This window comes from Kogia breviceps, chromosome 5 (genome assembly GCF_026419965.1).
Source record: "Kogia breviceps isolate mKogBre1 chromosome 5, mKogBre1 haplotype 1, whole genome shotgun sequence".
Lineage (NCBI taxonomy): Eukaryota > Metazoa > Chordata > Mammalia > Artiodactyla > Physeteridae > Kogia > Kogia breviceps.
In genome coordinates, this window is record NC_081314.1 from 113,039,633 (window position 1) to 113,058,794 (window position 19,162).

At 36.3% G+C, this 19,162-nt stretch overlaps 1 protein-coding gene across 1 annotated transcript; it reads right to left on the bottom strand.

The window, feature by feature from the left end:
- Nucleotides 1–5,343: 5,343 nt before the first annotated feature.
- On the bottom strand, nucleotides 5,344–5,880 carry LOC136794212 (tigger transposable element-derived protein 1-like). The gene has a single exon (XM_067033518.1). The coding sequence runs from the start codon at nucleotides 5,878–5,880 to the stop codon at nucleotides 5,344–5,346; it is 537 nt and encodes a 178-aa protein (XP_066889619.1).
- Nucleotides 5,881–19,162: the final 13,282 nt, after the last annotated feature.

Sequence of the window (19,162 nt, forward strand, 5' to 3'; positions counted from 1 at the left end):
AAGTTGAAATAGGAACACTACAATGTCCCACTTAAATTTGAATTAATATTTTTCACAGGAGAGTAAGCATTTTCCTAAAGGAATAGATTTAAATGTGGCTCTTGAGCTGCCAAATACAAAGACTTTTTTTTTTTTCTCCTTAGTCAAACCCACTTTGCTTTTCAACACCATAAGGAAAAGAACAACATGGATTTCAAACTGGGTCTTTAAGCAGTACAGCTGCACAAGTCTTCATTATATAAAAGATCTCCTCATTCTTATTTGATTTTGAAAATGGTACAGTTAATAATCAAAACTCTTGTTTTTTAAAACTATGAACTGTATCTTATAAAATCTGTGCTTGACAAGAATTGTGTTTTTAAAAATACTCATGTGGAATATTTCCCAGATTATCCATCTGTGTTTCTAATTTATTCCACTAAGGATAAAGATGCCAGGATTGTAGGGTGGGAATAATGATGACTGAGTTTATGAGCAGTGGTTGGACTATACTTGATATGAAATAATTATAATGGATGCCCCTTCAAAAAATCTGGCTGTAAATATATATAGCTAAAAATAGAATTTTGGAGTTAAGAAGCAAAATACACAGAATATTATTTTGTGAATTACAGAATAGAATGGGTTGATAAATCATCATTTGAAATGAGTACTTCCTACAAGTAACAAAAGCTATGTTATCAATTGGGAGGAATCATAAATTGTCAGTTTCTAATAAAATTTGAGGCTAATAGGGAACTATAAAAAATACAGTAAGGTTTTCATTAAGTATGTAAATTTAAGTGGGAAAGAAAAAAGATTAATGCATGTAATTAAAGCCTTCTTAATACAAGAAAAATGTTTAAGAAATTTGGTTTAACTACTATTGTACTATAATTTTAAATTTCTATTTATATATGGAACAAAGGTGACAAAAAGCAATAAAACTTGTTTTAAGGTAAACTATGGTTGTATCTACTTTTGGTGAACTCCATGACTAGGGTTCAATGCCCAGAGATTACTTGATTATGAGGTTTTACCTATGATAAAGGTTCACAGCATGGAAAGTAGGCCTTCTAATGTTCTGTCAGGGAATTACTTAAGACAGTTTAGCTTATGTAATTGTGTTTGAGTTTTAGGATACTTTTGGTGCCCTGTTTCCAAGAATGCTTGATGAAATAATATGATTGAATGTCTCTAGGAATATTTCTGAAATATATACTTGATTTATATCTTCTGAAACACTTAAAATCTACCCACTATGGAAAGAAATATATTATTTTTAAAAGCTCATTAGCCACAATGCAAGTGAGAGCACATAAAACAATTAAAGTATATATATGTTTAGTTCAATGCACCTGTAAGTAGAAAAACTTTTCAAGCATATTCTTGTGTGCTTTCGGTGTGAAAACAATAAGAGATTCACATTAAATGTCTAATTTTTATTCATGAATGCCTAGGTAGGAACAGGACTTGAATTAATTGTCCATAGATTTTCTATTGGATTTAGAAGGAAAATCTTTTACAAATTGGTCCCCAAACAGTCAAATCTACTATTATAGAACCATAACTACAATTTACTTGAATATATCTATAGAGAACTATTGTTTTTTCATATAAGAAATATATGCCTACTGAGTCTGTTGCTGGCCTCATTTTTATTGCTTCAATATACTTTTCTCTGAGTGAATTCAAGAGGTGAAAAAATTTATAATTTTCCCATTTCTTCATTTTAATATGTAAACTTTTTAACTTTTAAAGTTGAGAAATATTTACTTTACAATATACAAATGTAACATAGATATAGTGATTAGGAAAATATCTCCAGAATATTATAATATCAATATGAGTAAAATAATGTCATCTTAATGAACTTCTAAAACTATTTGACTATAAGTCAGCTTACTTGGACCTAATGAGTAAATTTGCCTGGTTATAGGGATTTTGGTCAATTACTTTAGTCACAATAAAGATATAACAAATTATTACATAATATAGTTTGTAATTGTTAAATATATGGTATTTATGTTAATGTGTTTATATGATAAATATATGTGTTAAATATGTATACATATACATATATATTTAATTAAATATAAAGAAACATGTTATTTAATGTATATGATCATAGGATAAAATTCTCTTTATAAAATTAATGATCAATCGCTTCTCTGGTTTCCAAAACATGCTATCAGATCTGTCATAAAACAACCTCATTTTTAATACCTAGTTTAAACAAACAAAAAGACTTGATATAAGAATTAATGGGGGCTTCCCTGGTGGCACAGTGGTTGAGAGTTCGCCTGCCGATGCAGGGGACGCGGGTTCGTGCCCCTGTCCGGGAAGATCCCACATGCCGCGGAGCGGCTGGGCCCGTAAGCCATGGCCGCTGAGCCTGCGCGTCCGGAGCCTGTGCTCCGCAATGGGAGAGGCCACAACAGTGAGAGGCCCGCGTACTGAAAAAAAAAAAAAAAAAAAAAAAAAGAATTAATGATATATTTATATACCATTGAAAGTTCATTTTTTTTCCACATCTCCTTAATGTTAGGAAATCAATTGTGCATCACGGCTTGGAAGTCAGTTATTATTTTTTAAAAGTGCTCTGTGTGAGCAAAACCACTAACAGTGGAAGGATCTGTGGAAGTAACTGCTCAGAAGAACAATTGTCTTTGTATTAATACTTGGCATAATAATGAAAATGTGACTACTTATGGTAACCTTTATCTGTTATCTCTATGGACATTTTATTTCTGGAAAAGAAGACATCCTTTCAAGCTAATAATCCTAAAATATAGGGAAAGCCAATTAATTGGGGAAATAAAGTTATAAATACTGACTGGAAATAGAAAAATTAGAGGTAATTTATTTGATATTCTCACTACTAGCATTTACTGTGAAGCATAGTAAAGACAGAATGTGAGAATATTTCAATCTCCCTATCTAATAAAAGCAAATTTGTAAGTCACAAATAGATTTTTATATTACCATAAAATGTTATGAAGAATGAGCAGAATCAAGAAAACCAAAGTGGTCCTTGAAGACTCATATGGTAATAAAGTTATTGTGTAATATACATTAATTTTTACTGTAATTACCTTTTATATATTTGAAATTTATTGATATATGGTTCAGTAATTAAGACATTTTATTCTAAGGCTAGGGATGTCACAGTAGAAGAGAGGAACAAAAACCCACATTTCTAAAAAATCAGATTGAGAAATGTGTATGTAAATCAGCAAGGGTGGATTGGTGTGATGCAAGTAAACTACATCTTGAATGAATGTAGAGATATGTGCAAAATCTAAGAGGCTGTGGCAGAATCTGTTGGGTTTATGAGCCAGTAAGTAAGGGAGTGACATGATATGAAAATGTAAGATGATACAGTGTTATAACTGGAGGGACTTGGTACATCTGGTCCTACCTCTTTCTTCTTAATTATTATGTCAGAAATAGAATGGTCAACAAATATTCACGATCTCAACCACATCTTCTAACATTCATGTGATTAGTTGGGGATTATGATATGATAAATAGATGAATGAATTGTGGATACAATGGTGTATGTTAATTATACGAGAAAGCAGAAAAGTGCTGGTACATACCTCCCCAGTTGTTTTTTCTCCACATGCATAGATCCCGGAGACTAGATGTTCCAGAAGATGCAAGTAGTGTTCTGTGTTACTACATGGAGCAGAGCCTGCAGCCTAGTTGTGGTGGTTGTGTAGCATGATGAAGTAATAAATCTTTGTTTTGTTAAGCCACTGCAATTTGATTTTTTTTGCTGAGGCACAAACTTATCTTATACTTGCTAAAATATAATAAGTCCCCTACATACAAATGAGTTCCATTCTGAGAGCGTGTTCGTAAGTCCAATTTGTTCAAAAGTCCAACAGACTTAACCTAGGTACCCAACTAACACAATCAGCTATATAGTAGTGTATATAGTACTGTACTGTAATAGGTTTATAGTACTTTTCACACAAATAATACATATGAAACAAACACAAAAAATAAAACATTTTTAATCTTACAGTACAGTACCTTGAAAAATAAAGTAGTATAGTACAACAGCTAGCATATAGGGGCTGGCATCAAGTGAACAGTGAAGAAAAGTTACTGACTAGAGGAGGGAGAGGAGGTGGGAGATAGTAGAGCTGAAGGATCCTCAGCAATAGGAGACGGAGGGCAAACTGCAATTTCACTCACACCTGATGTTGATGACACAGGTTCTGGATTCAATTCTATCTACCCTCTTGAAAAAACAATGTCTGGGTAGTAGCTTTTTTTTCTCATCACAGATGACACAGTAGCACTGGATTGCATTCTGAACGGCTGCTGCAACCTTCATGTACTGTTCTACGTTCAGGTCCTGTGCCTCAAAAACAATGCCTTCTCAAATTAAGAAAATCCTCTTGCCATTTCCTGCATTGTGAATCTCTTTAGTTCTTCAGTTACTTCTTCTTGTCTCTCTTCACCCTTTCTCTGGGCCTCCAATTCCATCAGGTCTTCATTACTAATCTCCTTATTTTGTACAGCAAGAAGTTCAATGAAGTCCTCCTTTTGCAGTTCTAGCTCCAGATTCTCACTGAGGGTCACTAAGTTGCTGAAGACTTCTTTGGACCCCTCATTCACCTTCTCAAATCCTCGAAAATTGTGAACAAACTGCGGGCAAAGTTTTTTCCAAGCCCCATTCATGGTGACAGCTGTAACCTCACACCCAGCAAAATCAATGTTTTTTGATGGCCTTGTAGATATTATAGTCCTTCCAAAATTGTTGCAAGTTTGTTCCTGATTCATCACCTACCTTTGCTGCCTGACGAAAAGTGTGACATAAATAATATTTCTTGAAAGTTGATATAACTTCCTTGACCATAGGTTGGATGAGCGACGTAGTATTTGGTGGCAGATGTACTACCTTGACATTGGGATGAAAGTCGTCCATGAATGGGAGGTGTGTGTGGTCCGGAGCATTGTCAAATAGCAAACGAATGTTGAATGAGATGTCCTTCCCCAAGCAATATTTCTCTACCTCTGGGATAAAGTAGTGGAAAAGCCAGTCCTGGAAAATGGCCTGTGTAACCCAGGCTTTGGGGTTACTCTTCCACACAGCAGGAAGAGACCACTTAGCTATTTTTTAAAGGCTCTTGCATTCTCTGAGTGATAAACTAAGAGGCTTCAGCTTCATATCATTGGAAGCATTGCCACCAAACAACAGAGTTAGCCAATCTTAAACTTCTTTATATCCTGGCATCAACTTTTCTTCCTTACTGATGTAATTTCCATCTGGCATCCTCTTCCAGTACAGTCCTGTCTCATCCACATTAAAACCTGCTTGGATAAATACATGCCTTCATCAATGATTTCTTAAAGTGTTTCAGGAAATTCCTGGGCAGCTACCGTATCTGCACTCCCTGCCTCACCACTTACTTTTACGTTGTGAAGGTTGGCTCTAGCCTTGAACCAATAAAGCCAGCCATGGCTGGCATTAAAAGATGTGCTCTCTGATTCTTCGCTGTGTTTCTTCTTCACGTCTTCATAAAGCCTTTTAGCTTTCTCTTGAATCAGCATTAAGATGAGTGATACTGGACACTGATGCTGATCCTGCATCCACACACTAAGAAGTTTCTCCGTCTCCTCCATCACTTTTCCACACTTCTTTTGTATTGTTGTGGCCATTATTGGCACAACAGACTTCACATGTTCCATGATCTTGTCCTTGTTCTTTAGACTCATGTGAATAGTTGAACCATTCATGTTGTAATAACAAGCGACGTCTACCGTCTTTTTGCCTCGCTCCACTCTCTCCATTATTTTCACTTTTGTTTCCATCGTTATCACTTGGCATTTCTTAGCAGTACCAGCTACCTCACCGCTGGTTTTACACTTGCTTCCAGACATCATGGTCTTGAAATAAAGATACTGTACTACTGTACTCTATACGGTACTGTACAGTACAAAAAAGCACAACCACTTATAGAGGATGCATTCACCTGACAATATACACCAGACACGTGAACTAACTTATGTGATTAGACATGTGAACACAGGTTCACATCTTTGAAAGTTTGCAACTTGAAGGTTTGTATGTAGGGGACTCACTGTATAGATGAAGAAATGGTGATAAGGAGAAATAAAATGATAATTTTTCTTGTTCAATTAGTGAATTACCAAGAAAAATTATGTTTTCAAGAACAACTTCAGACAACTTTCTCCACATAAAGTAATGCTTTATCTTTTTTTTTTTTAAGAATGAAAAGTTTATAAAATCATATAAACATCTTTGCCATTCACAGATGAGTTACTATAATGCCTTTTTGGTTCATGCTTTGGAGTATCTTTACTGGAGTTCAACTGACTCTTTACCAAATTTTCTTCTGAAATGAGTTACTTTATATTTTTAGTCATTTTTATTAAAAACCTCTTGGATTCTAACTTTTTGAGAAAATGGAAAAATAATTACTCAGGTCATAATTTCTGTAAGAAATCAGAAATGTTTATGTTATTAATAAATGATTTATAAAAGACATGAATTGTATCCTTGTTACTTAAAACATCAAATGCATATTCCTTAAGAAAGATGAGAATATTGAAAGTAATCATCGCAATAATACTGGAGTCAAATGATTTCATAAATATTTGCTATGGTTTTCTACTATGTGCAGAATAAATGGCTTTTGAAAATAATAGTTGAAGTGAGGCTAAGGCATTTAATCATTCTGAAAACCTATTTATTGTGTACATATCACATAGCAATAGAGATGATTTCTATTATAACACAAACCAAAACACAATTAAAAACAGATAGATTTGTTCCCTGTGAGAGTTTGAAGTCCTTGCTACCCCTTCATTTCTTGAGTCATCTTCTCATTCAGGGGGTGAATTTTGCAGGGCTAGTGTGTGAGAAAAATTACTGGGATCCCGTGCAGCCAGCAATTCAAGCAATCTCATATCCTTGAAAAGACAGTGAAAGTGCATTCCGTGATAAAACATATTCCTGGGGAATGGAGGTGACAATTGTAGATTACTCAAATAGTTCTGCTTTCTTTGGAGGATCAGGGTGGGAGGTAATCTGTATGACTTCACTGAGAGTTAACCTGCCTGTCTGGATTTTGTAATGCAAAGTAATACCTAGATAAACAGGATCTTAAAGTAATGAATGGATATAATTTCTATGTAAATTGGATATCATTGAAGGATATTTGTCTCTTGTTATTTGGTATGTATAATTAAGAGATTATGTATTCAGGAGTAATGAAGGGATGATCAATAAAGAAAGATGTCCTGTGCTTTATCTAAAATTTGTCTATAAATAGATGTAAGTTGAATAGGAAGTTCTCATCACACACTAAATTTGATGACTACTGTAAAAGCAAAGCATATCCTACTACACACATGAGAAAGTGAGTATTTTGAAGGTTAACGGCATTGAAGGCATGGTGGGCTCTCATTTTAAAATATCCCTTAGTGATTTCAAGGTGTAACAAAAACAAAATCAGCAGATAACTCACATGCAAAGTTTTCTTAAAGATTCTAGTTGTGCCTTGTGATTGGTGAAATTCAAAATATTCATAAGGATTTCTTCACTCCTCAAAAAGCTTTTAGGTTTGACAGAAATTAATTTGTACTTTAAATTAGAGATAAGCTTTCATGACTCACAAAATTCTGAATGTTCTTTTTATCATCATACTTCATAGTGAATCAAGATTTAGGTATGTTTTTCCTTTAAAATCTTCTGTTGTCAGTGTTTTCCTTTTGTGTAAGACATGTCCCTCATGTCTTTTGCCAAATTTGGATTGGCATTTTAAAAAATGACTGTATATTGAAATTAAAATTGTGACATTTCTTTACAAAATGTATTATTAGAGGATAACAGAGAGAAAAGAATTATGGTGTTCACAAAAATATATCCTTTAATATTGGAAAGCAAATCACTTAATTTTTAATATCATATGTGTAGCACTTGAAAGATAATCAGTTGGAATTAGCTTCCTATTTTGAGATGTCTTAAACTCATTTCCATAATTTACCTATATGGTACCATTATGTCCAGTGGGCCTAGCTAATGGACATTTGAGAAAACATTTAATAAACCCAGATCTCACTCCACTTGCCCACAACTTGTTCACTATTTGCCTGCATATTAGGATACCAGCAAATTCTCTCCTCATTCCCATCCCTAGTTCATGGTGAAATTCCGGTATGGGGAAGCAGATTTACAGAAGCAGAATATTATAACAACATTTCAGTATATTTCAGGAATATTCATAAAAATATCCCACCATTAATTAAATTCAATTTATTATGAACTTATTCTATTCCTAATCTATTAAATAGCTCTAAAATTTATCCTCCACTCTCTAGTCTTTCTAATTTGTCATCAATCTTCTGAACTATTGCCACTGACTTCTTCCTAACTACTATTTTGATCACATCATCCCATACCTACCATAATTTTCCACATTGCTACAAGAGAAATCACTCTAAAAAGTAAAAAGTATATCTGACCTTTTAAAAATATATACTTAAAGTATTTAAATGATTCCTTTTTTCATTAAAGTAATGCCAAACATCTTAGAATGGGTTATATGACCTTCTGAGAAATTGTCCTTGCCTATGCCCCTCAGCTTCATTGCATATACACTAATTCCTCAATTTTTCCTAGGTAGAAAACTGTATCAACATCTAGCATATCTGTACTTAGGAGCCATGAGGCAACATTACCCCACCCTGCACTAACCCAACTGCAATTATACAACAATGGAATTTACTAGGCAATCTGGTTCAAGGAAATCTAATTACACATTCATCTCTCCATTGCCAAGAAAGAGTCATATGTATTCTTCTTATTAAATAAGAAGATCCCAGTACTCATGTTACATTTTTTATCTCTTGTCTTGCATCATTGAAACAAAGTATAACATCCAGTTTGTGTGAATCAGATCCTTATAACGGGATGGACCTTCAAGATGGCAGGGGAGTAAAACATGGAGATCACCTTCCTCTCCACAAATATATCAAAAATACATCTACATATTGAGCGACACCTACAGAACATCTACTGAACACTGGCAGAAGACCTCAGACTTCCCAAAAGGCAAGAAACTCCCCATGTATCTGGGTAGGGTAAAACAAAAAAGAAAAAACAGAGAAAAAAGAATAGGGATGGCACCTGCACCTGGGAGGGAACTCTGTAAAGAGGAAAAGTTTCCACACACTAGGAAGCCCCTTCACTGATGGAGACAGGGGGAGGGGGGAAGCTCCAGAGCCACAGAGGAGAGCGCAGCAACAGGGGTGCAGAGGACAAAGTGGAGAGATTCCTTCACAAAGGATCATTGCCAACCAGCACTCACCAGCCCGAGAGGCTTGTCTGCTCACTCTCCAGGGCAGGTGGGGGCTGGGAGCTGAGGTTCGGACTTCGGAGGTCAGATCCCAGGGAGAAGACTGGGATTGGCTGTGTGAACACAACCTGAAGGGGGCTAGTGTGCCACAGCTAAATGGAAGGGAGTCCAGGAAAAGGTCTGGAACTGCCTAAGAGTCAAGAGACCATTGTTTTGGAGTACATGAGGAGAGGAGATTCAGAGCACCACTTAAATGAGCTCCAGAGTCTGGCGCTAGCCACAACTATCAGCAAGGACACAAGAGACGGGCATGAGATGCTAAGGCTGCTGCTGCAGCCACCAAGAATCTTGTGTGCAAGCACAGGTCACTATCCACACCTCCCCTCCCGGGATCCTTTGCAGCCCACCACTGCCAAGGTCCCATGATCCAGGGACAACTTCCCCGGGAGAACACATGGAATGTCTCAGGCTGTTGCAATGTCATGCCAGCCTCTGCAGCCACAAACTCGCCCCCCATTCCATATGCCTGAGTCACCCAGGCCTGAGTGAGCCAGAGCCACTTAATCAGCTGCTGCTTTAACCCCTTACTGTCTGGGTGAAGAACAGATGCCAGGGGCGTCCTACATGCAGAGGCAGAGCCAAATCCAAAGCTGAAGCCCAGGAGCTGTGCAAACAAAGAAGAGAAAGGGACATTTCTCCATGCAGCTTCAGGAGCAGTGGATTAAACCTCCACAATCAACTTTATGTACCCTGCATCTGTGGAATACTTGAATAAAGAATGAATCATCCCAAAATTGAGGCAGTAAAATTTGGGAGCAACTGTAGACTTGGGGTTGGTTGAATGCGAATGACCAGTTTCTGATTTTTATGTTTATAATAGTTTAATTTTTAGCACTTTTTATCATTGATGGATTTGCTTATTGGTTTGGTTGCTCTCTTCTTTTTTTTAGTACTTTTTAAATATTTTATTTTTTTTTATTTTAATAAATTTATTTTATATTATTTTGCTCTCTTTTCTTCTGAGCTGTGTGGCTAACATGGTCTTGGTGCTGTGGCCAGCTGTTGAGCCTGAGCCTCTGATGTGGGAGAGCCAAGTTCAGGACATCAGACCACAAGAAACCTCCATGCCCCATGTAATATCAATCAGCAAGAACTGTCCTAGAGATCTCCGTCTCAACTCTAAGACCCAGCTCCACTCAAGGACCAGCAAGCTGCAGTGCTGGACAACCCATGCCAAACAACTAGCAAGACAGGAACACAACTCCACCCATTAGCTGAGAGACTGCCTAAAATTGAAAAAGTTCATAGACATCCCCCAAAACACAACCAGCCATGGTCCTGCCCACCAGAAAGACAAGAGCCAGCCTCATCCACCACAACACAGGCACCAGTCCCATCCACCGGGAAGCCTACATAACCCACTGAACGAAATTTACCCACTGGGGGCAAACAGCAAAAACAACAGGAACTACAAACTACACCCTGTGGAAAGCACAACCCAAACACAGTAAGTTAAGCAAAATGAGAAGACAGAGAAATACACAGCAGATGAAGGAGCAAGGTAATAACCCACCAAACTAAACAAATGAAAGGAAATATGCAGTCTACCTGAAAAAGAATTCAGTAATGATAGTAAAGATTATGCAAAATCTTGGAAACAGAATGGAGAAAATACAAGAAACATTTAATAAGGACCTAGAAGAACTAAAGAGCAAACGATGAACAACACAATAAATGAAATTGAAAACTCTCTAGAAGGAATCAGTAGCAGAATAACTGAGGCAGAAAAACGGATAAGTCACCTGGAAGATAAAATAGTGCAAATAATTACTTCAGAGCAGAATAAAGAAAAAAGAATGGAAAGAATTGAGTAGAGTCTCAGAGATCTCTGGGACAACATTAAATGCACCAACATTCGAATTATAGGGGTCCCAGAAAAAGAAGAGGAAAAGAAAGGGACTGAGAAAATATTTGAAGAGATTATAGTTGAAAACTTCCTAATATGGGAAAAGAAAGAGTTAATCAACTCCAGGAAGCACAGAGTCCCCTACAGATAAATCCAAGGAGAAACGTGCCAAGACACATATTATTCAAACTATCAAAAATTAAGTACAAAGAAAAAATATTGAAAGCAGCAGGGAAAAGCAACAAATACCGTACAACTGAATTCCCATAAGGTTAACAGCTGATCTTTGAGGAGAAATTCTGCAAGCCAGAAAGGAGTGGCAGGACATATTTAAAGTGATGAAAGGGAAAAACCTACAACCATGATTACTTGACCCAGCAAGGAACTCATTCAGATTCGATGGTGAAATTAAAACATTTATGGACAGGCAAAAGCTAAGAGAATTCAGCACCACCATACCAGCTTTACAACAAATGCTAAAGGAACTCCTCTAGGCAGGAAACACAAGAGAAAGAAAAGACCTACAAAAACAAACCCAAAACAATTAAGAAAATGGTAATAGGAACATACATATCAATAAATACCTTAAATGTAAATGGATTAAATGCTCCAACCAAAAGACATAGATGGCTGAATATATACAAAAACAAGACCCATATGTATGCTGTCTACAGGAGACCAATTCAGACCTAGGGACACATACAGACTGGAAGTGAGGGGATGGAAAAAGATATTCCATGCAAATGGAAATCAGAAGAAAGCTGGTGTAGCAATTCTCATATCAGACAAAATAGACTTTAAAATTAAGACTATTACAAGAGACAAAGAAAGACTCTACATAATGATCGAGGGATCAATCCAAGAAGAAGATATAACAATTGTAAATATTTATGCACCCAACATAGGAGCACCTCAATACATAAGGCAAATGCTAACAGCCAAAAAGGGGAAATCAACAGTAAGAAAATAATAGTAGGGGAGTTTAACACTCCAGTTTCACCAATGGACAGATCAACCAAAATGAAAATAAATATGAAAACACAAGCTTTAAGTGACATATTAAACAAGATGGGCTTCATTGATATTTATAGGACATTCCATAGAACAACAACAGAATGCACTTTCTTCTCAGTGCTCATGGAACATTCTCCAGGATAGATCATATCTTGGGTCACACATCAAGCCTTGGAAATTTTAAGAAAATTGAAATCTTATCAAGTATCTTTTCCGACCACAGTGCTATGAGGCTAGATATCAGTTACAGGAAAAAAACTAAAGAAATCAAACACATGGAGGGTAAACAATATGCTACTAAATAACCAAGAGATCACTGAAGGAGTCAAAGAGGAAATCAAAAAATACCTAGAAACAAATGACAGTGAAAACAGAACAACCCAAAACCTATGGGATGCAGCAAAAGCAGTTCTAAGAGGGAAGTTTACAGTAATACAATCATACCTCAAGAAACAAGAAAAATCTCAAATAAACAAACTAACCTTACACCTAAAGCTATTAGAGAAAGAAGAAGAACAACAACAAAAATCCCTCAAAATTAGCAGAAGGAAGGAAATCTTAAGGATCAGATCAGAACTAAATGAAAAAGAAGGAAACAAAGCAAAGATTAATAAAACTAAAAGTTGGTTCTTTGAGAATAAAACAAAATTGATAAACCATTAACCAGTGTCATCAAGAAAAAAAGGGAGAAGACTCAAATTAACAGAATTAGAAATGAAAAAGGAGAAGTAACCACTGACACAGCCGAAATACGAAGGATCATGAGAGATTACTACAAGGAACTATATGCTAATAAAATGGACAACCTGGAAGAAATGGAAACATTCTTAGTAAAGCACAACCTTCTGAGACTGAACCATGAAGGATTAGAAAATATAAACAGACCAATCACAAGCACTGAAATTGAAATTGTGATTAAAAATCTTCCCACAAAGAAAAGTCCAGGACCAGATGGCTTCACAGGAGAATTCTATGAAATATTTACAGAAGAGCTGACACCTATTCTTCTCAAACTCTTCCAAAATATAGCAGAGGGAGGAACACTCACAATCTCACTCTATGAGGCCACCATCACCCTGATACCAAAACCAGACAAAGATATTACAAAAAAACCCTACAGACCAATATCACTGATGAATATAGATTCAAAAATCCTCAACAAAATACTAGCAAACAATCCAGCCACACGTTAAAAGGATCATACACCATGATCAAGTGGTGTTTATCCTAGGAATGCAAGGATTCTACAAGATACACAAGCCAATTAACGTGATACACCATATTTATAAATTGAAGGAGAAAAACCGTATGATCATCTCAATAGATACAAAATAAGCTTTCGACAAAATTCAACACCCATTTATGATAAAACAAAAACCTTCAGAAAGTAGGCATAGAGAGAACTTACCTCAACCTAATAAAGGCCATATATGGCAAACTCACAGCCAACATTGTTCTCAATGCTGAAAAACTGAAGCCCTTTCCCCTAAGATCAGGAACAAGACAAGGTTGCCCACTCTCACCACTATTCTTCAACATAATTTTGGAAGTTTTAGCCACAGCAATCAGAGAAGAAAAAGAAATAAAAGGAACCCAGGTCAGAAAAGAAGAAGCAAAACTGTCACTGTTTGCAGATTACATGATACTATACATAGAGAATCCTAAAGATGCCACCAGAAAACTACTAGAGCTAAACAATGAATTTGGTAAAGCAGCAGGATACAAAATCAATGCACAAAAATCTCTTGCATTCCTATATAATAATGATGAAAAATTGGAAAGAGGAATTAAGGAAACACTCCCATTTACCATTGTAACAAAAAGAATAAAATACCGAGGGGTAAACCTACCTAAGGAGACAAAAGACCTGTATGCAGAAAAATATGACACTGGTGAAAGAAATTAAAGATGATACAAACAGATGAGAGATATACCATGTTCTTGAATTGGAAGAATCAACATTGTGAAAATGACTCTACTACATAAAGCAATCTACAGATTCAATGCAATCCCTATCAAACTACCACTGGCATTTTTAATGGAAATAGAACAAAAATTTCACAATTTTTATGGAAACACAAAAGACCCCGAATAGCCAAAGCAATATTGGGAAAGAAAAACAGACCTGGAGGAATCAGGCTCCCTAACTTCAGATTATACTACAAAGCTACAGTAATCAAGACAGTATGGTACTGGCACAAAAACAGAAATATAGATGAATGGAACAGGATAGATATTCCAGAGATAAACCCATGCACATATGGTCACCTTATCTTTGATAAAGGTGGCAAGAATATACAATAGAGAAAAGACAACTTCTTCAATAAGTGGTGCTGGGAAAACTGGACAGTTACATGTACAGAATGAAATTAGAACACTGCATAACACCATATACAAAAATAAACTCAAAATGGATTAAAGACCTAAATGTAAGTCCAGACGCTATCAAACTCTTTCAGGAAAACATAGGCAGAGCACTCTTTGATATAAATCACAGCAAGGTCCTTCTTGACCCATCTGCTAGAGAAATGGAAATAAAACAAAAATAAACAAATGTTACCTAATGAAACTTAAAAGCTTTTGCACAGCAAAGGAAAACATTAACAAGATGAAAAGACAACCTTCAGAATGGGAGAAAATATTTGTGAATGAAGCAACTGACAAACTATTAATCTCTAAAATATGCAAGCAGCTCATGCAGCTCAATATTAAAAAGCAAACAACCCAATCCAAAAATAGGCAGAAGACCTAAATAGACATTTCTCCAAAGAAAATTTGTAGATTGCCAACAAACACATGAAAGGATGCTCTATATCACTAATCATTTAAGAAATGCAAATCAAAAACTACAATAATGGATCACCTCCTGCTGGTCAGAATGGCCATCATCATAAAATCTACAAACAATAAATGCTGGAGAGGGTGTGGAGGAAAGCAAACCCTCCTACACTGTTGGTGGGAATGTTAATTGATAGAGCCACTTGGAGAACAGTATGGAGGTTCCTTAAAAAACTAAAAATAGAACTGCCATATGACCCAGCAATTCCACTACTGGGCATATACCCTGAGAAAACCATAATTCAAAAAGAGTCATGTACCACAATGTTCATTGCAGCTCTATTTACAACAGCCAGGACATGGAAGCAACCTAAGTATCCTTTGACAGAAGAATGGATAAAGAAGATGTGGCACATATATACAGTGGAATATTATTCAGCCATAAAAAGAAACAAAATTGAGTTATTTGTAGTAGACCTAGAATCTCAGACAGAGTGAAGTAATTCAGAAAGAGAAAAACAAATACTGTGTATGCTAACACATATATATGGAATCTAAAAAAAAGGGGGGGGGTTCTGAAAAACCTAGGGGCAGGACAGGAATAAAGACACAGATGTAGAAAATGGACTTAGACACAGGGAGGGAGAAGTATAAGCTGGGATGAAGTAAGAGAGTGGCATTGACATATTTACACTACCAAATGTAAAATAGGTGGCTATTTTAGTGAGACGCAGTCGCATAGCACAGGGAAATCTGGTCAGTGCTTTGTGACCATCTAGAGGGTTGGGATAGAGAGAGTGGGAGAGAGACGCCAAGAGGGAAGGATATGGGGATATGTGTATATGTATAGCTGATTCACTTTGTTGTACAGCATAAACTAACACAACAATGTAAAGCAATTATACTCCAATAAAGGTGTTAAAAAAAATCCTTAGAGCTGAGGTGGGGTACACCCAACCAGGCCAGCTAATCTCTGAGTACAATGTTTTCAAGTGGTAACTGTGACTATGGATCAAATGTAAAGATGCTAGGAATAACCTTTCAGATTGTGGTGAGTGGTGACCTTGGCCCCTGGTCCTCTGGGGAAGTGAAGCATTTAAGATTGAATGTTGCAAATGGGAGAGTAAGACCAAGCAGCACCAAAGATGTTTTGTAACTGGATTTTTGCCAAAGATTGCTAGGGAAATATCAATTAAGGCTGGGCCATGAAGGTTGATGTGTAAAGTTATATCTTCTGAAAATTTTTCATTGGAAATCGAATCAGTTTTTAAGATAAAATATCGGTTCTTGACTAATAATTTCAGGCAACAAGATACCCAAGCAGGCAGCTGATAACTGGAGAACTTTTCCAGAAGAACTACCAAGAGTTACTGCCATCTGTGACTGACCATCTATATGCCATAAACTATTAACAACCATGAGAAGTTGAGAGCCAGAGTTCTAGGAAGAGGGAATTGGAATTGTGTTTCAAGCACAGAAAGAAAATAATGTTTCAGACTGAGAGGTAGAAAAGGGTCAGGGAGATTTTTAAGTGTCAGTTATCTGAGATTGCTTGAGAATTATGTACTACAAATGTGTAGTCTCTAAGTTTGTCTATTTGCTTGCCAGGGATCTGGCCATGTAACAAACACATTGTCCTCCTAAACAAAATATATTGTAAACATTTCTGACCTTTTTTTTAATAAGAGGAAAGAAACTAGTGATCAAGTCACTGCAAAAGAGAAATCAAGACCAAAATAGAGAATTAAAAAAATGGCATTGCCTAGTTTTGTTGGGAAGTATTTACAGTCTAGGATTGCTAAACAACCTCAGGCTTGAAAAGTGACCTGAGCACTCTGGAAATTTCACCTGTTAATGGAATTAGCAGGTTAAATAGGATGAAATTGAGGTGACAGATAATTTTTAGAAGCAGGATAAAAAGGTTATGAAGGGGCTTCCCTGGTGGCGCAGTGGTTGAGAATCTGCCTGCCGATGCAGGGGACGTGGGTTCATGCCCCGGTCCGGGAGGATCCCACATGCTGCGGAGCGGCTGGGCCCGTGATCCATGGCCACTGAGCCTGCGCGTCTGGAGCCTGTGCTCCGCAATGGGAGAGGCCACAACAGTGAGAGGCACGCGTACCACAAAAAAAGGTTATGAGGACAACACAAGTTGAAATTCAAGTCATAGACACTGATGGTGAAGAAGGTATGGCTATGCAGCTTGATGTCTTGGCCATTCCTAACTTATGGAATTTGGGAATCCCAATGCCTACTCCTAAATACCAGGAGCTACAGGGCAGCTCACATTATCTAGTAAGCAAGACCACATATTTATTTATCAGCGTATATATTTATCAATGTATTTTAAGAATACAGGTAATTTATTTATGATGTGTTGCCAAACTGAAAACTCCTTTGGAATATTCTTTTACTGAATAAAAAATGTAAGATCTATCTCAACTTTACCCTGAAGCTTCCTTCTCTGACCTCCCTCCTCCCTCTCACACTTGTTCCAGGTGAAGTTTTAAGTAAATGGAGAGAGATAGACACGACAGTTGGCTCAAAAATTAAGAAGAGTGTCTCTCTATCAGAAAGTATATAGAAGAACAATTAACAAGGAAGCAATGAAGTAAGAATTAAAAAAAAAATTCTAAACATTGTGCGTGTGTGTGTGCATATATGCGATATGAAACAGGAGCAAGATCTTACATCATTATTAGATCACACGCTTTTTTAAAATGGGGAATTAAATACTGATGTCTCCCTTTATACGATCTCAAAGCCACTGGCATTTACCCTGCTATTAGGACATGCATTCCCACAGATTCCCCTTCTTCCCTACTACACACCTCAAAATCTCAGGCCTTGGCACTCTTGTATTCTCTTTTTGTATTCACATTGTAGTTGAATCCACCTCATCCTATGACTTTAAGCAAACTTATTTATTCTTTATAGTCTAATGCACATATTTGTGGGAAGCATTGAAGGTTTCCCCCATGTGTTTATAAATATGCATTTGTGGTGGTAAGTTATCCTCCACATGGTGCATTTTCATCTACCAGTTGCCTTCTTCTTTATGATGGTATTATCACATCCAGTAAATTCCCTGGGCACTGTTTTTGCTTTCTTCCACATACTGACACTCTTTTCTTCTAGGATCCTCCATATGCTGAGGCTATTTTCTGATCTAACCAAGAGTACTAAGAATGTTCCTTTTGCCTGTTAATGTTACATATTGTCAGGGGTGAACAAAAATCAGTACATGTTCCTGAATCATTTAGAACCCTTCTGGAAAATGTTTCCTTCAGCTTTACCCTCCATTAAGTTCAAACAGTTACAAGATGGTTGTAAGTGGGAAACCCCTGCTGTTCTCTTATCAGCTACAGGCTCTTTCAGTGTCTCAGACTGACTACGTGGAGCCCTTTTGCCAACCTGCTTTTTAAAAATGACTGTTGCTGGGAGTAATCTTTCACTTCATCAGATAGTTTGGTCACAGTAGCAAACACAGATCACGCTAAAGTTGGAATCCTTAATGTATAAAACAGGCCTTGGCACCTTCACTATCTATGATATATCTCAAGGCTAACTAACGATAATAGTTCTTATCTAGAAGTTATATTCTAAAATGACAAAAATGGTCTTAAAAGATCTAAAATATTTTCTCTGCATATAATACTAATTTGCATCCAAATATATATATATATATATATATATATATATATATATATATATAGAGAGAGAGAGAGAGAGAGAGAGAGAGAGAGAGAGAGAAAGAGACAGAGAAAGAAAGAGGGAATATCTAATTTGAATGAATCTCTGCCATTACAGGAAGTTTAAAATTTTCAAAGTGTGTGGTAGTTTTGTTATGTTAACTTTAATAAAAATAGAAATTTAATTGCAATTTTATATCATATACAGCACTAATGCTTGCATTCTAGGCATTCTGAGTTTCACAGATATGAATTATTTGTCTTCTTATTTGTGTGTTGTTTTTATTCAATTTTTCTAAAATAGAATATATCTGTGGGGGAAATTTGGCAAAAAGACTGCAATTCAATCTAACAAATGAGGTCATGATGTTAATGAAATATTTTATGCACTAGCTGGCAGTTTCAGCATACATTTCTAGTTTATACAAGGTAACTCATCCAAACAATAGATAGAGCCA